The sequence below is a fragment of the Mustela putorius genome, unplaced genomic scaffold (assembly GCF_011764305.1).
Source record: "Mustela putorius furo isolate JIRA1106 unplaced genomic scaffold, ASM1176430v1.1 tig00003853_pilon_pilon_pilon, whole genome shotgun sequence".
In the NCBI taxonomy this organism is placed as follows: domain Eukaryota; kingdom Metazoa; phylum Chordata; class Mammalia; order Carnivora; family Mustelidae; genus Mustela; species Mustela putorius.
The window spans coordinates 57,430,640-57,450,115 of NW_025422005.1; the positions used below are offsets into that span (position 1 = coordinate 57,430,640).

Consider the following 19,476-nt stretch of genomic DNA (forward strand, 5'->3'; position numbering starts at 1 on the left):
ATTTATCATTTATTTCCTGCCTCTCCAAAAAGCATTTAAGGCAACTTTCTATGACATTATTGATGGTTCCATGTGCTTCTTCGGATGTGTTCTGTTGTAATTGAGCTTAGTTATTGCCTTGAAATTTTATGTTATTAGAGAGAAATATAATATTGTAAAATGTCAATTCAAATTGCCATTTTTATAACTCATATTAACGATAGAATAAATATATCACCAGGAGAATTAAGACAAGGATTTATTAAGAATCTACACTGTCCCTGGTACCATTAGGTACCTTAAATATGTTTTTTCACACAAGCCTCACAGACCCTCAACGGAAGTATTTATCTCCATTGTACAGACCAGGAAACTGAGGCTCATGTGTCACACAAAGGAATTTACCTACATTCTACCAACTTCCTATTGTTACCCTTGCACCTAAAAGTAGTAGCAGGTAGAATCTGAATCGGACTCTGCTTGGCACCAGGTTTCCTGCTGTTTTTACCATACAATGAAGCCTTCTCAACTATTTATAAAACCTGACATTTTCAGAGAACATAACTCATCATTTTTGATAGAACTCTTTCATGTACATTATTATCTTACATCATCTTCATAATAATCCAGAAAAACAGATCTTGTGGGATGGAGAAAACACTACACAGTAGAGTATATTAACTGATCTAAAACCTATCATGACCCAAATCATTCCCCATGTGCTACAGATACAGGGCTTTCTCATTTAACAGAACCTAATAAATGCTCACAGTTACCTCACGCTTTTTAAGATTCATTTGCATTTCCTGGGCACTCGGTATTATCAAAAATACGCTTGAAGGCAGTGAAAGGTCAAAGATTGTGAACCCAAGTTAATCACTCCTGCTATTGCAGCCCCAGGGACAAGTGGGACTGGGGAAGAAATCACTGGCTTCTGCTAGATCACCTCTGCAGGTGTGTGGCTGACAGTATAGTGTGATCTCTTACACGCTGGAGAAAGTGACACTTTTTTTCTTGTTCCTTTCTTTTTAACTTCTACCACCATAATATTATACCATAGCACTTACTGCTTACTGGCTTATTGAAATAGACACTAATGTAAATTACAACTTCAGGAAATTATGGAAATGTATGTATTAAATAATCTTTTCATAGAATTTTGCCTGGAAGAAGATGGCCTTGCTATCTGTTTTATTAGTTGATACTCATCCCACTATCTTTTGGATTAGAAAAATTTGGACAGAAATGTGTGCACCTAAATTATTTTTAAATTTCTAATGTCCTATCTTGCCACATCTATGTAGATGACTCAGGATCAAATAGTAACAATATTTAATATGCATTTATTCACCCTAATCTCAAGGGTGGGCACCTTGGGGCAACTTAGGCCTATAGCTTCTATTGATTCTGCTGCATTTATTACTGGCTACCTATCACTCAAGAAAGATTCACTTATCTTTCTAATTATGAAAAAAAAAAAAAAAAAACCACCTCCGGCCTGTAAATTCACATAAATCCTTATGGACAATGGCTAAAATTACCAAAATAATAATGTTAGTATTCATTCAGATGCTTTTTCAAGATGACAATGAAATGCTGGTTTAAAAACTCATCTGAACATTATATTGAGACCTTCAGAATAAACCCCTCGACATCATAATCATTTATATTGAAACTTGGTGTATATTTTTACTACCTATTTTTTTAAATATGTGCAGAAAATGAATAATTTAACAATAATTTTCATGAGAAATACTTTTAGGAAGATTATTTTTAAAACATTTTTAAATCTATGGTAATGCTTTTTGTGAACTATATGCCAATTACTAAGCAAAACAGATCTTTGAGTTCTTAAGGCATATATCCCAAGAGCTTTGCGAAGTGCCAAATGTTAATACCACCCTCATAAAATTTTTCCAGCTAAATGCAGTAAGTATAATTTTTCAAGCATTCAGTGCACCCATTAATTAGCTAACCAAAGCAAAACTACTAGATCTGCTAAGCTCATTTATTCATATTTGTGAATCCTATACATACACACATATTCACACCATAAGCACACACTCACACACATGCACATATATATCACAGATTTTCATTCACATTTATGCCTCAGCAAAATTAGAAATTACTTCTTCCAGTAGACACTTGTGATCCTTTATGGTAGTCAAAAACATAAATGTTAAATCTATAAAGTCCACAGTCATTTCTGGGGCTGTATCCCTTCAGCAAAACTTCTCCTTAGCATTAGTGTATTTCTTAACAAACATAATCTGTGGGTGTTCATTAAATTATAATGACCATTTTCTCTATTCTCTTAAAAAAAAATATCTGAAGACCTACAGAATTTAGAAGCTGAGAAAATGGTGCATTATGGTGATTTTCCATGTCTTTTATATTTAATTAGTTATATATGCCAAATAAAAGAAGACATTCTTACTATTTTAAAGTATCTAAAGAAAATATCTAGAATGTGGTACTAGAAATATTTGAGTAAATAACTGAACCTCAATTTTATTATCTCTGCAATAACAAATTTCAACAGTGATAGCTTCATTACTTTTTTCTATATTTTTCAGTTGTTCCTTTTAATCCTTTATATAATTTTAACAACAAAGCATCTGCATTTATATACAAGTCAGTAGCACTTTATCAAAAGTATAATTTTTTTGTAAATAGCTGTACATCTTTCGAGACAGAATGTGAACCCACTATATAGGGTTTTTTTGGACCACCTCCCCACCCTATGTTAATAAATGGTTTTCATGGTTTTTTTATTTCTCCAAACTTAAGCCCCAGGGAGTCTCACTAATGAAAAACAAAAAGGCCAGAGCATTCTTGAAATGAAGAAAGGAAATTGCGTTCAGGAAATTCTTTTAATTTTGTTGTCTAGTGAAAGTATTTTTTTCATGTGTCTGCATGTTTATGTGTCCTCTGACCCCTGTACTGTAGAAGCGGTGTGGTTGTTAGTTCTAATTTTAAGAAGAGAAAGATTGATTCTTAAACTAAGGAAGAGCCTACACCATAATGATATTAGGATTTTGACTAAAGGATTTTTTTTTTTTTAACACCAGAAAGAGTTCTGCAATTCTTAGTTGCTCTCTGTGACTAGGAGTCCTGTCTAGGCAAGTGAAGCAAGGCTAGTGGAGGAAATAGGAAGGAGATGAGGATGATATGGAGGGAAAAAAAATACTTGTGTTACATTCTGTCCTCTTCTCAAAAATAGATTTTGCACACACACCTCACCAGATGAATACATTCATTATCCTACTTCCCTGGCAAAGAAATCAAGCCAGAAAGACATGGATATTAGTTTAAATCATTAATTTAAACCAAACCAAACAAACAAAAAACACCGGTGAGTAGTGCTTACGCTGAAAATTTATATTTTAAGTGCTTAATTTTAATAATTTGACTTGTCTTATTTTAATATGTAGAAAAATTGTGTGTGGGCATATGCAAATGTTTTAATCTGAAAAATGAAAAGACTAGAAAATTAATGCTTAACAACAGACAAACAGACATTAAATAGTTATCTGGTTTTATTTCAAGTAGTATGTAGTTTTAACGTGTTACCTACATGTAATTTCTTAAACAAACGCAAGTAAATTCATTCCTCTAACCCAGATGCTTCAATTCAGTACCTGTTTTCTCTTTTTTCATACTTTCTGATAGACTCATGAAAAAGGAATTCTTAGGGCCAAACCACAAGAAGAAAATTGAGTTATCTACTTACTTTTCATGATATCCATTAGACCTTAGGAAAAATTCATCTAGTGTCATAATCTTATTTTAAAACAGTTCTAAGAAATCTCTTTTAAAAAAAATGCATGCAGTCAGAATGCAGATTGCATGGTTATATAATTGTTTTTTAAAAAAACAACTAGGACCACTCTGTGTAACAGATGAGGGCTGCCAAGCAGCCCATCTGTGCCATGTTGTGAAGAGAATGGCCCAGTTCTCCCATCTTGGGGTTGGACAATTCCTCACACAGAGTAGAGCTGTACATTCAGCCTCTAACTAGGCTTTATTTGTCTATAGGGATACTTCAAAACATGGGCAGAAAATGGCATAGGAAACACTGGGCAGAATTTCCCACCTATATAAAATTTCCCAGGAAATCAAGGAGTACCTGGATATCCTGTAGGTTAGGGGAGGAGAAAGTCTTTCAGGAAAGTTGATCTGTTTCCACAGGAAAAATATACCAGTACTATATCCTCCACTGGAGGCTGTCTTTCTGATGGTATATAATTACTTGCTATTACTCAGATCAGACTATGGAGCCCTCCCTGGTATTTAATATTAATAATAATAATGACAGGTATTATTATTTGTTAAAAATAATAAGCAATAAATCAGCTAGAACTATATGAAAAGTTTAAACTTTAAATCGTAAATGATCTATATAAATAAATTTAAAATCAAAAGTCATTTATTTATACTGTGATTCTAATAGCACAATATTTTTTATGTTCCTTTCATATTTCCCTAAAAGCAATCTGTAGATAATGTCATAGTACCATAAGTCTTACACTATGTTAGTATTAACACTATATTGGATTAGTTCAAGGCATGTTCTACCAAAATCAGTACAGCCTTATAAAATCTGTTTTAGGTTATGGTTTGAAATATTGAAAGCTACATACTATGTATTATATTGTTTCCGTTTATATTCTAAATGGTAAGATCATACTAAAGAATTGAATTAAGCAAGTTTTATATGTTGTGTTTTTTTAACAATTGGTTAATTTTATTCTGATTATTTTTTTATTCAGGTACTGGAAATAACCTAAACTTTTCTTTAAAATTCAGTAAATAACTCTAAGGTGGTTATTTTAATTGAATTTCTCACTGCTTCCAAAAAGCTGTCAATTTAGAATTCTTACTGAGTAATTAGTGTATAACAATTCTTCCAGTTCAGGATATATTGTGTTTCTGCAATTAAACAAAATTAATTTTATCATAGTCACTAGGGACTCTTTTCAGAAAACTATGATAAACGTCTATTTCATCACTAAAGAAATGCCATACCATTTTCGCAATAGACCCCGTCCCAGCAAAGCAACATTTTAGACAATGGACAAGAAGATGTATCTCCTAGTGGCCAATGGAATCCTTATCCTCTTGGGAGGCGGGATGTACCTCCGGACACCATTACTAAAAAGGTAACCAATTTCAGATTAATGATACAAACCATGAACCTTGCGTATCCATTGTAATATGTAATCCCTATCTTGTGTCTTAACATCATTTCTAATTTTGTAATAAATTTAGGCTAAATATTACCCCACTATAGGGAGTTCAGTTAACTGTAAGTGCATTGAAAAGGATGAGAAATGAACACTACCAAATGTTAAGAATTGGTAACAAATTTTTGTAAGCAACATCCTGCCACCTCTCTGCAGATACTGTCACCTCTTCCTGGTGCCCCAGCTTTGAAGTGTAAGCACAGGACTGTGGGTAATGCATACTTCTGATCCTCTTTAGTGTAGCAGTCTGGTGCAGTCAACTTGTGTAAAATGCAATTTGACTAAAAAAAGTTCGATTTACCATTTTTAAAGTCATAGTAGTTCATTCATCCAATCATTCATTCAATAAATACTTACTGAGCAACAGTATGTGTTCAGCTATGTGTTGAGCACTTGCTAGATACTGGGAAACAAAAATGAGTAAGATGGTGTCTTACCTTGAAGACCTTTTAGTCTAGTGAGGTAGGCTAAGTGATAGGTAGGTAATTATAATATCATGTATTAAATCACCATGAAGGGAAGAAAAGAAGCCACAACCTTGGGAAGATAATTGTAGCATATATGAGGGACAAGGGATTGGTATCCCAGAATATATTTTTGGAAACTCATATAGTCAACAACAAAAGACATACAACGCTAAAAAGAATGGTAAAATACAAGGGGAACTAGGAGAGTAAATAAACATTTTTAAAAACGAAATACTTTTGTCAATCAGAAATACAAAAAAAAAGATGCTATTTTATAGCTACTAGTCACAAAAATTAAGAAGTCTGAAAAATGTAGGTTGTTTGCAACTATAAGAGCAATGGAAACCTTTTTATAGTTCTCACAGGAATAAAAAGCACAATCAGTTTGGTATCAAATTATCTTATAAAACTGAACATGAACATACCCTACTATGCAAAAATTGCCCTCCTGAGATACTATTCAAGACACTTGTAATATTTATAATAGTAGAAAACTGGAAAAACCCAAATTCCTACCACCAGGAAAGTTTGTAAAAAAAACTCTGCTATTCATGCAGAAAAGTATTTTAAAGCAATGAAAATCAGTTAATCATAATTATGATAATGTGTATAAACTTTTGAAACATAATTTGAGCAAAAAACAAGTTTCAGAAGATGGAACACATCAAAACTATCATATTTATAAATCTCAAAAACAAGCAAAACTAAAAATATATTGTTTAGGCATAAGTACATGAGTCAGAAAACTATTTTTATAAGGGAATGGTTAACAAAATTTATCATTATGGTTATCTCTGAAGGGGAGGCTGGAGGTAGGATTAGGGAAGAAATTTGTATTATTCTTGCTGCTGTTTTATTTCTTAAATTGAATGGTGGCTCTTACATTTAGTTCTTAAGTACATGAGTGTTTATTTTATAATTATGTTTCATAACTTGCATATATAATTACATACTTTCTTTGTAACCTAGGTGATGATTTTCCTCTTGATGACTCCTTCAATGTTTTTTAAAATATACATATATATTACCTATCACATTATTTTACCTAAAATGTTTGTTAATGACCTGATTTGCATGTATTACACGTTATTAATCTGCCTATTGGGCAATATTAAGCATAGAAGATAAACATAATGCAGTGTGATTAGTGCTATGAAGTTGGGATCTAGCGCTATGAAAGAATCTGGAAAGGGCACCTGTTCGTAAAGAAACTAAAGGAAGTTGAGAGGAGTGATGTGAAATAAGGCTGGAGGATAAATAGAAGTTTGATCATGCTGCATTTTATTCTGAAGGAAATAAGAAGAACAGTGAAGTGTTTTAAACAGGGGAAAGCCAAGATTAAATTTTCATTTAAATAACACTTTGATAGCTTTACAGAGAATGAATTGTAGAGGAGAAAGACTGAAGGTGATGGAACCAGTTAGGAAAGTTCTTTTGTAATACAGGGGAGAGTAAATGGAAGCAATGGGTGGTGACAAGAAATGCATAGATTCAATATCTTCTTCAAAGGTGAGCCAACATGATGTTGTGATTGGCTGGACATAGGATATAGGAGATAGATATAAGTCCCATGATTGATACACAGGTTTCTAATTTGGACAAGGGATTGATATTGTGCCATGCACTGAGATTGGAAGTACAAAAAGAGTGATAGGTAGAAGTGGAGGAGGGGAGGTTAACTTAAGTTTTAATGTGTTGATTTGAGGTCTATGTAGAGTATCTGAGATAATGTTTACTGCTTATTTGGATATATTTATCTGAAGTTCAGAAGAGAAATCTTAGCTGAAGATACAAACCTAGTAATTATCAGATACATGTCATAATTAGCTGTGAGTGAGACAGATAGGTGACACAGAACTCCATGGAACACCAACATTTAAAGGATGTTCTTAGGAGGAACAGGAAAGGAATAACTAAAGATTTTACCAGTAGGGTTCTTTCTGACACGAGTTATAGGAAATTCAAGGGAAATAGCCTTGAATGTTAAATACTTAGCTGATTATCAATATCTAGAGTAAGCCTCAGATCTAGTCTTCAGTTTTATAATCTAAATACTTAGGGCTTTTTTCCCTCTCCACTCATAATCATACTGTTGGTTTTATCCTAAAATTGGTTTCTCTCATTATTTTATGTTGGCTGCCAATGACAATTGGAGATACAAGCTTCTGTTTTCAAATCCATCAAGGGAGAGAACCAAATTCCCAATAGCTGTCTGTTACAAGAGGAACATTTCAACCCTAAATCTCTCAACAAACCTCTTCTTATATCTCACTGATCCAAAACAACTAAGGACTTCCTATCCCTAGCAAGTCTATGGAATTATATTATTGGCTTTGACTAATCAGTTGGAGTAGAATATATAGGGCCCTCAACTCCAATGACCACTAAAAAACTAGAAGGAAATGTTTTAAGGAAGGAGTGGTCAGCAGTTCACATGATGTGAAAAAATCAAGCAAGGTAAGTATGACTAAAGGCTCTTTGGATTTAGAAACATAGAGGTCATAGGTGGCTTTGGCAAAAGCAGTTTACTTAACTGATGGAGTGGAATCCATTGGAACTTACATTGAGGAGCAGATAAACATAGAAACCTAAAAAACTCAAGAAAGGAGCTTCCACTTGGAAGGAATGAGACAATTATAGTAGATCTAAAAAAGGATGTAAGGAAGCCAGAAAGAATATTTAAGATGACAGACTCCTGATCATATTTGAAGACTGATGAGAAGCTATTGATGAAGAGAAAATTGAAAATCTCAGAGAAGAAAGGAGGGGAATCTACTTATTAATGAGGAAAGATAAGAGGATGAATGTGATGGCAGACAGTTGAAGGAATACCTATCAGAGTCGAGGGGAGGTTGCCTGACCAAAGGCAGGAACTATATCCACTTGCATAGTTGCAAAGTTCTACTATAATATTCCCATAAAAGAAGATTCATTCACTTATTACTCTAAGTGGAATTAACAGGTGTTTACATTATCCTCCATATATCCATTTTATCTGAAATCTATCTTCAAACTCCCTAATATTATATTTAATCATATAATTAATACAAATCATAATGATCATTTGTTTGCTTCTCTATTTACTTTAAGAACCCCATGCAATCCTGTATTGATTAAACCCTTGTGAGGTTGTTGATCTTATTGAAGACTAAATAATTGCTTAATCTATCTGAGAACTTCATAATTTTTTATATGTCTTGTCAAATGTGAAATACATAGCATCTCTTTCATATATAAGCTCATTTGTATCTTCTTCTTACTATCATGATGTGCATTTTCAGACTACCCCCAAGTTATGGCTCTTTGGTCTAAAATATGAGACTGTAGAACATACAGATGTTCACCTATTATCATACAGAGTAGAAAATATAAAGAATGCTCTAAATTTTCAAATATAGTTTTTTATTATATAATAATTGAATATAGTAAGTTAATATTCAGTGAAAAGCAACCTTAAAAAATGAAAATGATAATGGAATTATTAGTCTGTGCTGCCGAATTTACTGAGATAGCTATGAAAATTATACTCTTATTTATTGGTTTTATATTTCATTATACAATTAATGTTTTTAAAAATCAATATTACTTTTGCAGTTGAAGTGAGTAGTCATTAAGCTAGACAGACTGAGAATGGAAAAATTAAAAATTGAACTACAAATAGAATAGGAAATCAAAAGAGAATAAGTAGTGAAGAAGTCTTAGCCAGTTCCATTTGAGTGTATTTCTTAAAGTCTCTGTATTAAACTTTTTTTCATGTTATTGCTATGCCTAGAGATACACCTCTGTTACTACTGTGATACTCCAACTGTGCGACATTAGTGCTGTGATACTGCTGTGCTCAGAAACCACTGTGATGCTTCAGAGATTTGGTGGGAAACACAGTTTTAGAAAGATTTTGATTGAACTGTGGCTCTCTGTTCTGGTTATCATAGCTCTTTTGTTGATCCAATATTGGTAGTACTCATGGGTATGCCTATAAGTACTCAAGGCACTAAAGGAGCACAGATTTGGGTACTCTCCAACACATAAAATTTTTTAGACACACAAAATAATTAGACAAAGATCATCAACCAGAAAAATTTTGTTCTTTATTGCCTGTTTTTGTCCTTAGTACCTGAGTGTGGCTAATGTTGAGTGTGTTAAATCCTGAGTTGGTTTTTTGGTTTGTTCATTTTCTTTTTTTCTGAGTGGCAAGAGGTGGAATTTAAGTGACTTATTTTTTTGATGATGTAATAGTAGGTGGTAGTTTTCAATTCTCTCTTGCCCTGTCAGTGTCCAAAATCTCAAATTCTAAATGTCCATTAATTCAAAAAGTCTGGGAGTCATTACTAGAAGAACATGTCACAGCTATGTAAATCTCCCTCTGAATTCCAAGTCGTACTACTCAAGCACTTTAAGAGTTGTTATTAAAAACTCTTCAGTGGCTGAAAACAACAGTGGTTTCAGGAGCATTTGTATGTTAGACTCCCATCACATCTCTGCATTAACTGCTGTAGTCTCTGGGATTATGCTGCAGTCACCCTACATAAGAACTGCATAAATCATCCTTCATAAGAACTATTATGTACCATATATTAAATATTACTCTGTGTCAGGCATAGATGTTTGCATGTATTTCTTCATCTAATTCCTATAAGTACTATTATTTTCATCCATTGTATGAAGAAATTGAATTTCTCAGAGACATGGAGTTTAGGTTAGATTACTTGCCAAGATTTCACAGGTGACTAAATATTTTAGATTACTCTCCTACACATAAGAAAAAATAGTAGGAAGGTCATAGTATAAAACATAAGTGAAAAATTTTTCATTTTAAAGTCAGACATTAGGGGTAACTGGGAGGCTCAGTCGGTTAAGCTCCTGCCTTCCATTCAGGTCATGATCTCAAGGTCCTGGGATCAAGCCCCCACCTCCGGCTCAGGCAGGAGTCTGTTTCTCCCTCTCCCTCTGCTCCTCCCCCTGCTCTTACTCTGTTTCTCTCTCTCTCTCTCTCTTTCTTTGTATCTCAAATAAATAAATAAAATCTTCAAAGAAAAATAAAAAATAATAAAAAATAAATTCAGACATTATACCCTGATTTGGCAGAATCCTTCCACAGGAATGACAAGGTTGGTTTTCTTAGTTCTGAAATGACAAACTCTTTTGAGAATATTGAGAATCTTAAAAAAATGTGGAGAGTCTTAAGGTTGAATATCCCTGAGAGATATAAAACTAAAGGATAAAACAATGCTGGAGCAGAAAAGCATTGCAGCAAAAAGGCTAAAGCAGGGTATTAAAACAAATGAAACTTAAAACATTTCCTCCTGAAAAGGATAACCAAGAAACTTTAAAATCCTACTGATATTAAATCTGAAAATTTTTTTTATATGTAAAGACTAGACATTCAAAAGTCTCTTTTAATATTAGTGACTCTTCGCTCCCCATGTGTCTGTTTTCCTAGGTTAAATAGATAATGACTTGGCAGCTAGGATAATAAAGATCGGTATCAAGGGTCAACATCAGAATGGACACAGTTGAAAAGAAAATCATAAAAATGCAGCTAATTTAGTCTTGGCTCACAAACTTTACCCTCATGCTGAATCTGCCCGTGATTTTCTCCCCTCTACAATGCCAGCCCAGCCATTAAGGGCTTCATGATTGCCAGCTGCTTGTCATCTCTGAGGCATGCCCAGGAACTCATTAGGAGAAACTTAAATAAATGTAAAAGAAATTATATGGGTTTTTTGATCATTTTCATGTCCTTTTTATCCTTTCTTTCCCAGGCTCCCAAACTGAAATTTTTGCTTTTCAGATCATATGAATTATTAAAAAGTTATTTAATTAAGTTTCTGGGAAGGAATACTCATTCCTTATTTTAATTTTGGCATTTCTCCTATATCTTAGTATATTTTACCATTTCTTTCTATACATATTTAGAAAGAAAAGATTCCAAATACCTTCTGAAAATCTCATGTTGTGTTGCTATTGACCATATGGTCAAGACATAATTTTTGTTTTAAAACAACTAAATTAGGAGCACCTGGGTGGCTCATTTGGTTAAGCATCCAACTCAATTTTGGCTCAGGTCATGATCTCAGGGCCTGCTTCAGATTCTCTCTCTCGGGGCACCTGGATGGCTCAGTGGGTTAAAGCCTCTGCCTTTGGCTTGGGTCATCATCCCACGGTCCTGGGACTGAGCCCCGTGTCGGGCTCTCTGCTCGGCAGGGGGGCCTGCTTCCCTTCCTCTCTCTCTGCCTGCCTCTCTGCCTGTCAAATAAATAAATAAAATAAAATCTTTAAAAAAAAAAAAAAAAGATTCTCTCTCCCTCTCCTACTGCCCCTCCCCTGCCCCCACCAAAGAACAACGACAACAAAAAAACTGAATCAAATTTCTATTAGAACTGGTTTTTCATTTGGTAACAAAAGTCAAACTATTCAAAAAGAAGTTTTCAAAAAAGTGAGAATAAATTGATCATTTTTAAATAAGAAGTAGACATTTTAAAATGTGACATATGAAAATTAACCTATTATATTTAGTAATTTAAATAAAAGCATCCTAGTGTTATGCCACAAATATCTTATTTAAATCATATAACCATTAAGTTGTAGTCATTAACAAGTAACTTGCTCCAGACCTTTTCTATTAAAAGCAAATATTGCTACCCACACTCTCTATATATATATGGAACAAAAATAAAAATAACAACAATTCTTGGCTTTTGTAATTTTGCTGAGACACATAGTGCTGTTGGAATCCCCTATATCAAATGCAAGGGAGAGAATGGATATAACTTGCTTACATGGAAAGAGTGGAAAGTCTAGAATAGATAAGAAAGTTGAATATTTAAATACTGGAAAAAGTAGGGATGGCAGAAAGTAGAGTAAGATCTACACTGTAAAAGAGCGAGTCAACGTATGCTTGGGTGGCACAGTTAGCTAAGCATCTGACTTTTGGTTTTGGCTCAGGTCAAGATCTCAGGGTCCTGGGATGAAGCCTCACAGGCTCTGTGCTCAGCATGGAGCCTACTTGAGATTCTCTCTCTCCTTCTACATTCCCACTTGTGCGATCTCCCTTTCTCTCTCTCCCAAATAAATAAATCTTTAAAGAGAGAGAGAGAGAGCCAGTCAAGATGTGGAAGAAACAGGAAGATCAACCCAGTAAACCTTGCATATAAGAGATAATAAGACACAGAGAAATAGAAATGTTTCTCATTTCCATCAACTATGTCAGAGTCAGAAATATCTGTTCTAGTCTAAAATAAAACTGAAATGAAAAAAAAAATTCTGAAACCTTAGTAATTGTCAATTCTTTAGCTAAACTCTCCTTTTATACAGAAAGAAATATATCAGGTAGAGTAGGTTTTGCCTGAGACTTTGTATTTTTTCCCTCCCAAAGCAATGTACATTATTGACAGTGAAGAACCTCCAGGAGCAATGGCTTGACTTCATCAGTCCATAAGCAAATGAGAACAACTTTCCCAATCACTGTGAGTAATGCCAAGCACAATCCTGGCTCCCACTTTTTTGCTTCTCTTTCCCAGTCCTCATTTTTTCTCCTCTGCTAGAAGCAAATTTTGTACTGGTCAGAGTAAATTTTTCTTCAATTTTTTTGGTAGACTGGGCCATCACTGAAACTCAAGAACAGATTGGACTCCTTTATATAGACATTTTGAACTCCAAACATTTTTCTGAACATTAGGAAAAGGTCTTTCTGAGTCACCTGGTAGATTGAGACTCTCCTCGCTTCCCTCATCCTCTTCCTGTCTCCTTCACTGGCAGTGGCGTCACTTAGGGCTCTGTATTGAGCAATGTGAAGACTGCAGTGATATCCACGGTGATGGCAGTCTTCCACAAGGGCTGCTGAGCTTCAGGAAGAAGTAGCAGCCAAACCCATCTACTGTCAGTGAGCTCTGCCTAAACAAGAATTGAGTCATTGAAAGGGCAAATTGATGAAGTCATACAATTACAGATTTTTAAATTATAAAAAGGAGAGGGCAACAGTGGGAAGATACCAAATATATGAACCTTTATCCCTAGCAGGACCCTGAAAATGACTGTCAGATCTACAGTAATGCAACCCTGCTTTTCTTAGAGTTTTGGTGTCCAGAAATAATTTGAAACTTATTATTTGCATAAACAGTAAGTAGACACTCATTAATTTTACCCTTTGATTGTAAAACAAGTTTTAAGCAACATACCAGTTGCCTAGGAGGCACACATTGCCACCCTCACATAAATATCCTTCCAGGTTAAAAGGGGTGAGGAGTAGAAGTAGGTAGGTAAAAATTATCTCTTCTATGGCTTTTGTGGCTAGGTAGCAATTTGTGATAATATTGTTAGGCATCCACCAATTACTCCCTGGAGGCTCTTTGAAATTTCTGATGCTTATATTTAGTGACTGTATTGAGAACATTCACTATCTTCCCCTGCTTAAAACATATATTCTTCTTTCTCTACTAGAATAGTCTCAACATGGTCTTAATGGCATAACTATTAGTTATTTTTCCAGAACAAGATAAAAATGAACTACTAGAGGTTAAGTTAAAATACGTACGCCAATCCAAAGAGCAATAATAGGAGTTGTAAGCTAAGGGCTCAAATCTAGCCTTGAGAATTTCACATTGCACTCCTTTTATGTCACCAGAATCAGAACTGTTATTCAGATGGACTCTTTTAAAACCCAGCTTATTGATTGACTAACATGTTACCTTTTCCAGTAAATCAATGTGGCCATGTCTTTCCCTAAATTAGAGAAATAAGAATGAATATATCCTATGAGATCCAATGCCCCCATAATTGTGAATTATTCATATAAGAGAAAGAAGCCGAAATAAATATAAAGATTTGCTTGTTAAACAATAGCTAATTGTCAAAGCAAGAGTATGTGGCCTGTAGGAAATCAAAAATTTCATGAAAAGGGCATGCACCAGATGCAGTACCATGTCCTTGGTAACACCTGAATCAGGAAGGATTTGAAGAAATCAATGACATAATTTTCTCTATTTAATGACCCATTTCAAATATATATTTTATTAATGCAAACAGGATGATGTATTTAAAAAAAAAACATTTTAAGAGCTTTCAGATTAATTCTGAACTAGTTGTCATGTTTTTTTTTTAAGATTTTATTTATTTGACAGAGGGAGATCACAAGTAGGCAGAGAAGCAGACAGAGACAGAGAGGGAAGCAGGCTCCCCGCTGAGTAGAGAGCCGATGCAGGGCTTGAGCCAAAGGGGTGAGCCAAAGGCAGAGGCTTAACCCACTGAGCCACCCAGGTGCCCCAGATGATGTATTTTTAATCAATTAATTTTAGTACTATTTAACTCAGATTTTTAAAACTTACTATATTACTATTATGGAATGAAGTTTGTTCTCAAAAATAATGCAGATAGGAGGTTGTGGAAATGTGAATGGAAAAAAGTCTCTAACTTAAAGCAAAAGTGACAGTTGAATAAAATAGTGTTCAGTTTCACAGTCGCTTTTTAAAATTCTTTTACTCAAACAGCATTAGTTCTTTAACTTCCAGAGTACATCCCTCTATCTCCTAATATCAGTATCACAATACAGCTGTCTCCAGTAGTGAAAGACATCACATCACTGTCATAAAATCAGGAGATTGTTCTCATCCGGATTGACCCTAAATTATTTCCTCAATTAAAGTGCAAACCCAAAAGAGTGTCTATCAAACGACTATTAAGTCAGAAGTAAAGGAGGAAAAAAAAAATACCTTGCCACAAATTAAAACAATAGAATAGGGGCACCTGGGTGGCTCAGTGGGTTAAGCCGCTGCCTTCAGCTCAGGTCGTGATCTCAGGGTCCTGGGATCAAGTCCTGAGTCGGGCTCTCTGCTCAGCGGGGAGCCTGCTTCCTTCTCTCTCTCTGCCTGCCTCTCTGTCTACTTGTGATCTCTCTCTGTCAAATAAATAAATAAAATCTTTAAAAAAAAATAAAATAAAAATAAAACAATAGAATAGCAGGCTAAAACTATTTATTTCTTAAAATCCTGACATAGGTGTTCTTTCAGACAAATGACTGTTCTACTTTAGAAAATTGAAATAACTCAATAACATTTATACTGTCTTCATTTTAAAAGAAATGTAAAAGCAAAAGAAAAGTGCAAAATTAACCCAATGTGATAAAAATGTCCATGACTGTATGTAATTTGAAGAGCTAAACAACATGACACCTGGCAGATGATCAAGGATTATTGCCAAATAGAAGATATCAAAATACTAAGATTCCATTTCTTGCCACTTGGTTTTTGTCTTATTTAGTCTACTATCTAAAGTTTCTTAGAAGTCTTAAGGGTGAAAGGGAAAATTGTCAATTTTTTGTTGTTACTATTAACATCTTTCTTTTATTTTATTTCAAGAATGTGTAAGTTAGCACCATCACAAAACAAAATGTAGGCTGAAAATGTCCGGTAGCTCCAATGTCATCATTTTTGCTATTATGGATCCTTTGTTGTTTTTCCATTTGGTTAATAATTTCCAGTTTCATAGCTGTGTTTTATAAACTGACATTTAATCATAAAAGAATATGCTTATGAGATTCAATAAGCAGGAAACGATTGTCTGCACACATCAGCCAGCTCTCATCCTAAGGCCCATGCACTGAAGGGAAAGGCCTTATTGCCCTTTTTATCTGTCATTTGGAGCACTGGAGTATATGACCGGTTTTTTACTCTAAAAAACTTTGTCAATGAATATTTTGAGTAACGCCCCTCCCAAAATTTTGCACTGTGCTGGCAGAATGTAATGTCACACAGTCCTCAGGGCAGAGGAAAGAACATCTTCCTGCCTCCTTTCTTTTAAGCTTCAGAGCCCCGTTCCAAGTTGTCCCCTAATGCCCAAATGGGAGAACATAGATTTTTGGCGTCAGAACTGCCCTAACTGAATATTAAAAAGGAGAGAGAAAGGGAGAAGGAAAAATAGTTTGGTTATCACATTTGGTTATCGAAGCTTAATAGTTTGGTTATCATGATCGTAGAACAATTATCTCTAATACACGGTGGACTGTATCATGATGCTTAACATAGACATTCTTAACAAGACATTCTCATATCATCTTCAAAACGACCTTATTAGACAAGGAGCCAGAGGCATAGAATTGAGGAACGCAAAACTGGAGCCCAGTAATGTCGTCTTCTAGAGCCTGGTCTAATCACTATGTTATACTCTTACTATATCCCTCCCACTCCACTCAACCAAAAAAAATTTAGAAAACATTATAACAAAGCCCTGTTGAAATAGTAAGTAACCCTCAATATCAGGAATATATCTGGTATATAGTTAGCTAGGACTTTTTGCCACAAGTTGGTACTGTTTCTTCTGTTCCTTGTTCAGAAGAAAGAAAGAAACTCTGGCACCAGTGATGTGCTTAAAAATGAATTTTGAGTCCTCTTCAACTTGTTTTTCTTGACCCAGCAGTATATTAGTTATTCTTAAATGCACTTGTTTACTAAATCTTCATTTTCTTTAATCTGACACATTTACAAATTCTTTACTTTTGTGAATCTCAGAAGGAACAGAATCAGGAGCCCTAAGCAGGACCGAAAATTACCTACGGATTCTTCCATCATGTTGAATTTAGTTCATTTTGTTAATTTTGTTTCTCAGTGATTTAGCCTGTCAAACTTCCTAATTATATCATCTAAGATTCCAGCCACCACTTCCTGTTTAATATTGTCTCCATCTTCCAAAAAATAACCTAAATCCTGTCACCAAAAACCACTGGTAAAAGTGACAAAACTGCACTGAATATTGAATCAATCACTGGAAAATGACAATTACACTAAAGCATAAAAACTAAGCTATGCACTAACCTGTGTGTGGGGGGGAGATCTGTCTTTTTAAGATCTTGTACTCTTTCTCTCTCTCTCTCTCTCTCTTTTTGTCAGGAGTGCAAAAGAAACTGTGAGCTTAACTTTCTTTAATTGGCCCTTAGGAATTTTAAGCTTTTATTTTTTTTTTAAATTTTATTTATTTATTTGACAGACAGAGATCACAGCTCTGCAGAGAAGCAGGCAGAGAGAGAAGGAAGCAGGCTCCCTGCTGAGCAGAGAGCCAGATGAGGGGCTGGATCCCAGGACCCTGGGATCATGACCTGAGCCAAAGGCAGAGGCTTTAACCCACTGAGCCACGCAGGCACCCCGTGAATTTTAAGCTTTGCTGTTGAGTTTCCATCTTAGGGAAGAAAGGACATTGATGCGTACCTTCTAGAATGGTTCTAAAAATTAAGATCGTGATATAAAATACTTATCACGGTGCCTGTCATATGTATTTAATTATTGATAGATATTATGACATTTATTATTTTAGATAAAACTCTGACATCATTGTCAACAATTAACACAGAGTTAATTATGGCAAGGTAAATTTTCACTTAATGTTATTCCTAACAATAGCCTGTTAATGAGACCAAGGTCATAACTTAGTTAGTATTCCTTCTGAATTACTATATGAACACAAGCTGCACTCTTCACCTGGACAGTTTCTTGAAATCATATAAAGAATGGGGATGGAGGTGTCTAAGGGAAAAAAATGAAGGTGAATCACCTCAACTTAAAATACTAGCCATATTAGTGAAGAGTGAGTAGTATCATCTCTACTTATGACAGAATTGTGTTTTTTAAATTTGTGTATGTTGTACCCCTCCATAAAAGAGGTCATTTTTCAATATTTGAAGCAAAATGCATGACTTACAGCTTGCTAACAAATAACTTGTAAGACACAATCTCAGTAAATTGGAGTCTAGGTAAGCCTAGAGTTCCAGGATTGCTGGATTTTCAAAAGTTGGAATATTTAGGGGTTCATTGACCTTGAACTGGTGAAGCATAGTTATTTGAAAGAGACTATTGCTGATTGGCTAACTTTCAGGAGCAATTTCTCATGCAAATTGTCATTAATTAATTGTAACAGGTTTAAAAAAGAGTTTTCTTGGATGATTATTTACTGCTATGTCCAAAGAACAATCAGACCTTTCCTTAGCAGAGAATTTTTTATTCTCAGTGCAATTATTGAGTACTTACTATGTACCAAGCAATATGCTCAATTTATTATGTTACCTTAAATCTTCAGAATATTCTGTGAAGCACTTGTCATTATCTATCATTTTCATATGATAAGCAGAGGGGGCTTAGGTAACTTGCAGAAGATTGCATAACTAAAAAGGGATAGAGCGAGAAATAAAGCCGAGTCCTCCGACTCCAAAGATTGTGTGTTTTATCTGCACTGCCTCTATTACTTTTTAAATTAACTTCTGGCATTTCTACAACCCTCCATTTCTATAATTCTGTCATTTTAAGAATGCCATACAAATGGAATCCTACAGTATGTAATTCTAGGGGATTAGCTTTCTTACTCAGCATAATTCCCTGAAGATTCATTCCCCGTCATCGTGTGTGTGTTAATAGTTTCTTCCTTTTTATTGCTGATGAGTGTATTAAGGTAAGGATGCATCCGTTTGTTTAACCATTCACACACCGAAGGAAACCTGGGCTGTTTCCAGTTTGGGGCTGTTATGAAGAAAAGTGGTCTAAACATTCATGGACAGGTTTTTGATTGAATGTAAGTCTTACGTCTCTAGGATAAACGTCCAGAAATGTAACTGCTGAATCATATGGCACTCGCATATTTAGTTTTTGAAGAGACTGCCAAATATGTTTCCAGAGTGATTCTACCATTTCCTGTTTCCTGCAGCAGCCTCTGAGCGATCTAGTCCATCCTCATCATCGTCAACATTCGTTGCTGTCACTATGTTTTATTTAGGCTGTCTGATAGGTGTGTAGTGATAGTTCTTT

General features: G+C 34.7%; 1 protein-coding gene across 4 annotated transcripts in view; it reads left to right on the forward strand.

Annotated features, from left to right (window-relative positions):
* Positions 1–19,476, forward strand: part of LRRC7 (leucine rich repeat containing 7) — a 572,538-nt gene that overhangs the window by 485,748 nt on the left and 67,314 nt on the right. For all 4 annotated transcript variants that reach the window (XM_004762996.3, XM_013061642.2, XM_013061643.2 and 1 more), the window contains one exon: positions 5,025–5,144. In XM_004762996.3, the coding sequence (XP_004763053.1) occupies positions 5,025–5,144 (120 nt within the window). The remainder of the gene's footprint in view (positions 1–5,024; positions 5,145–19,476) is intronic.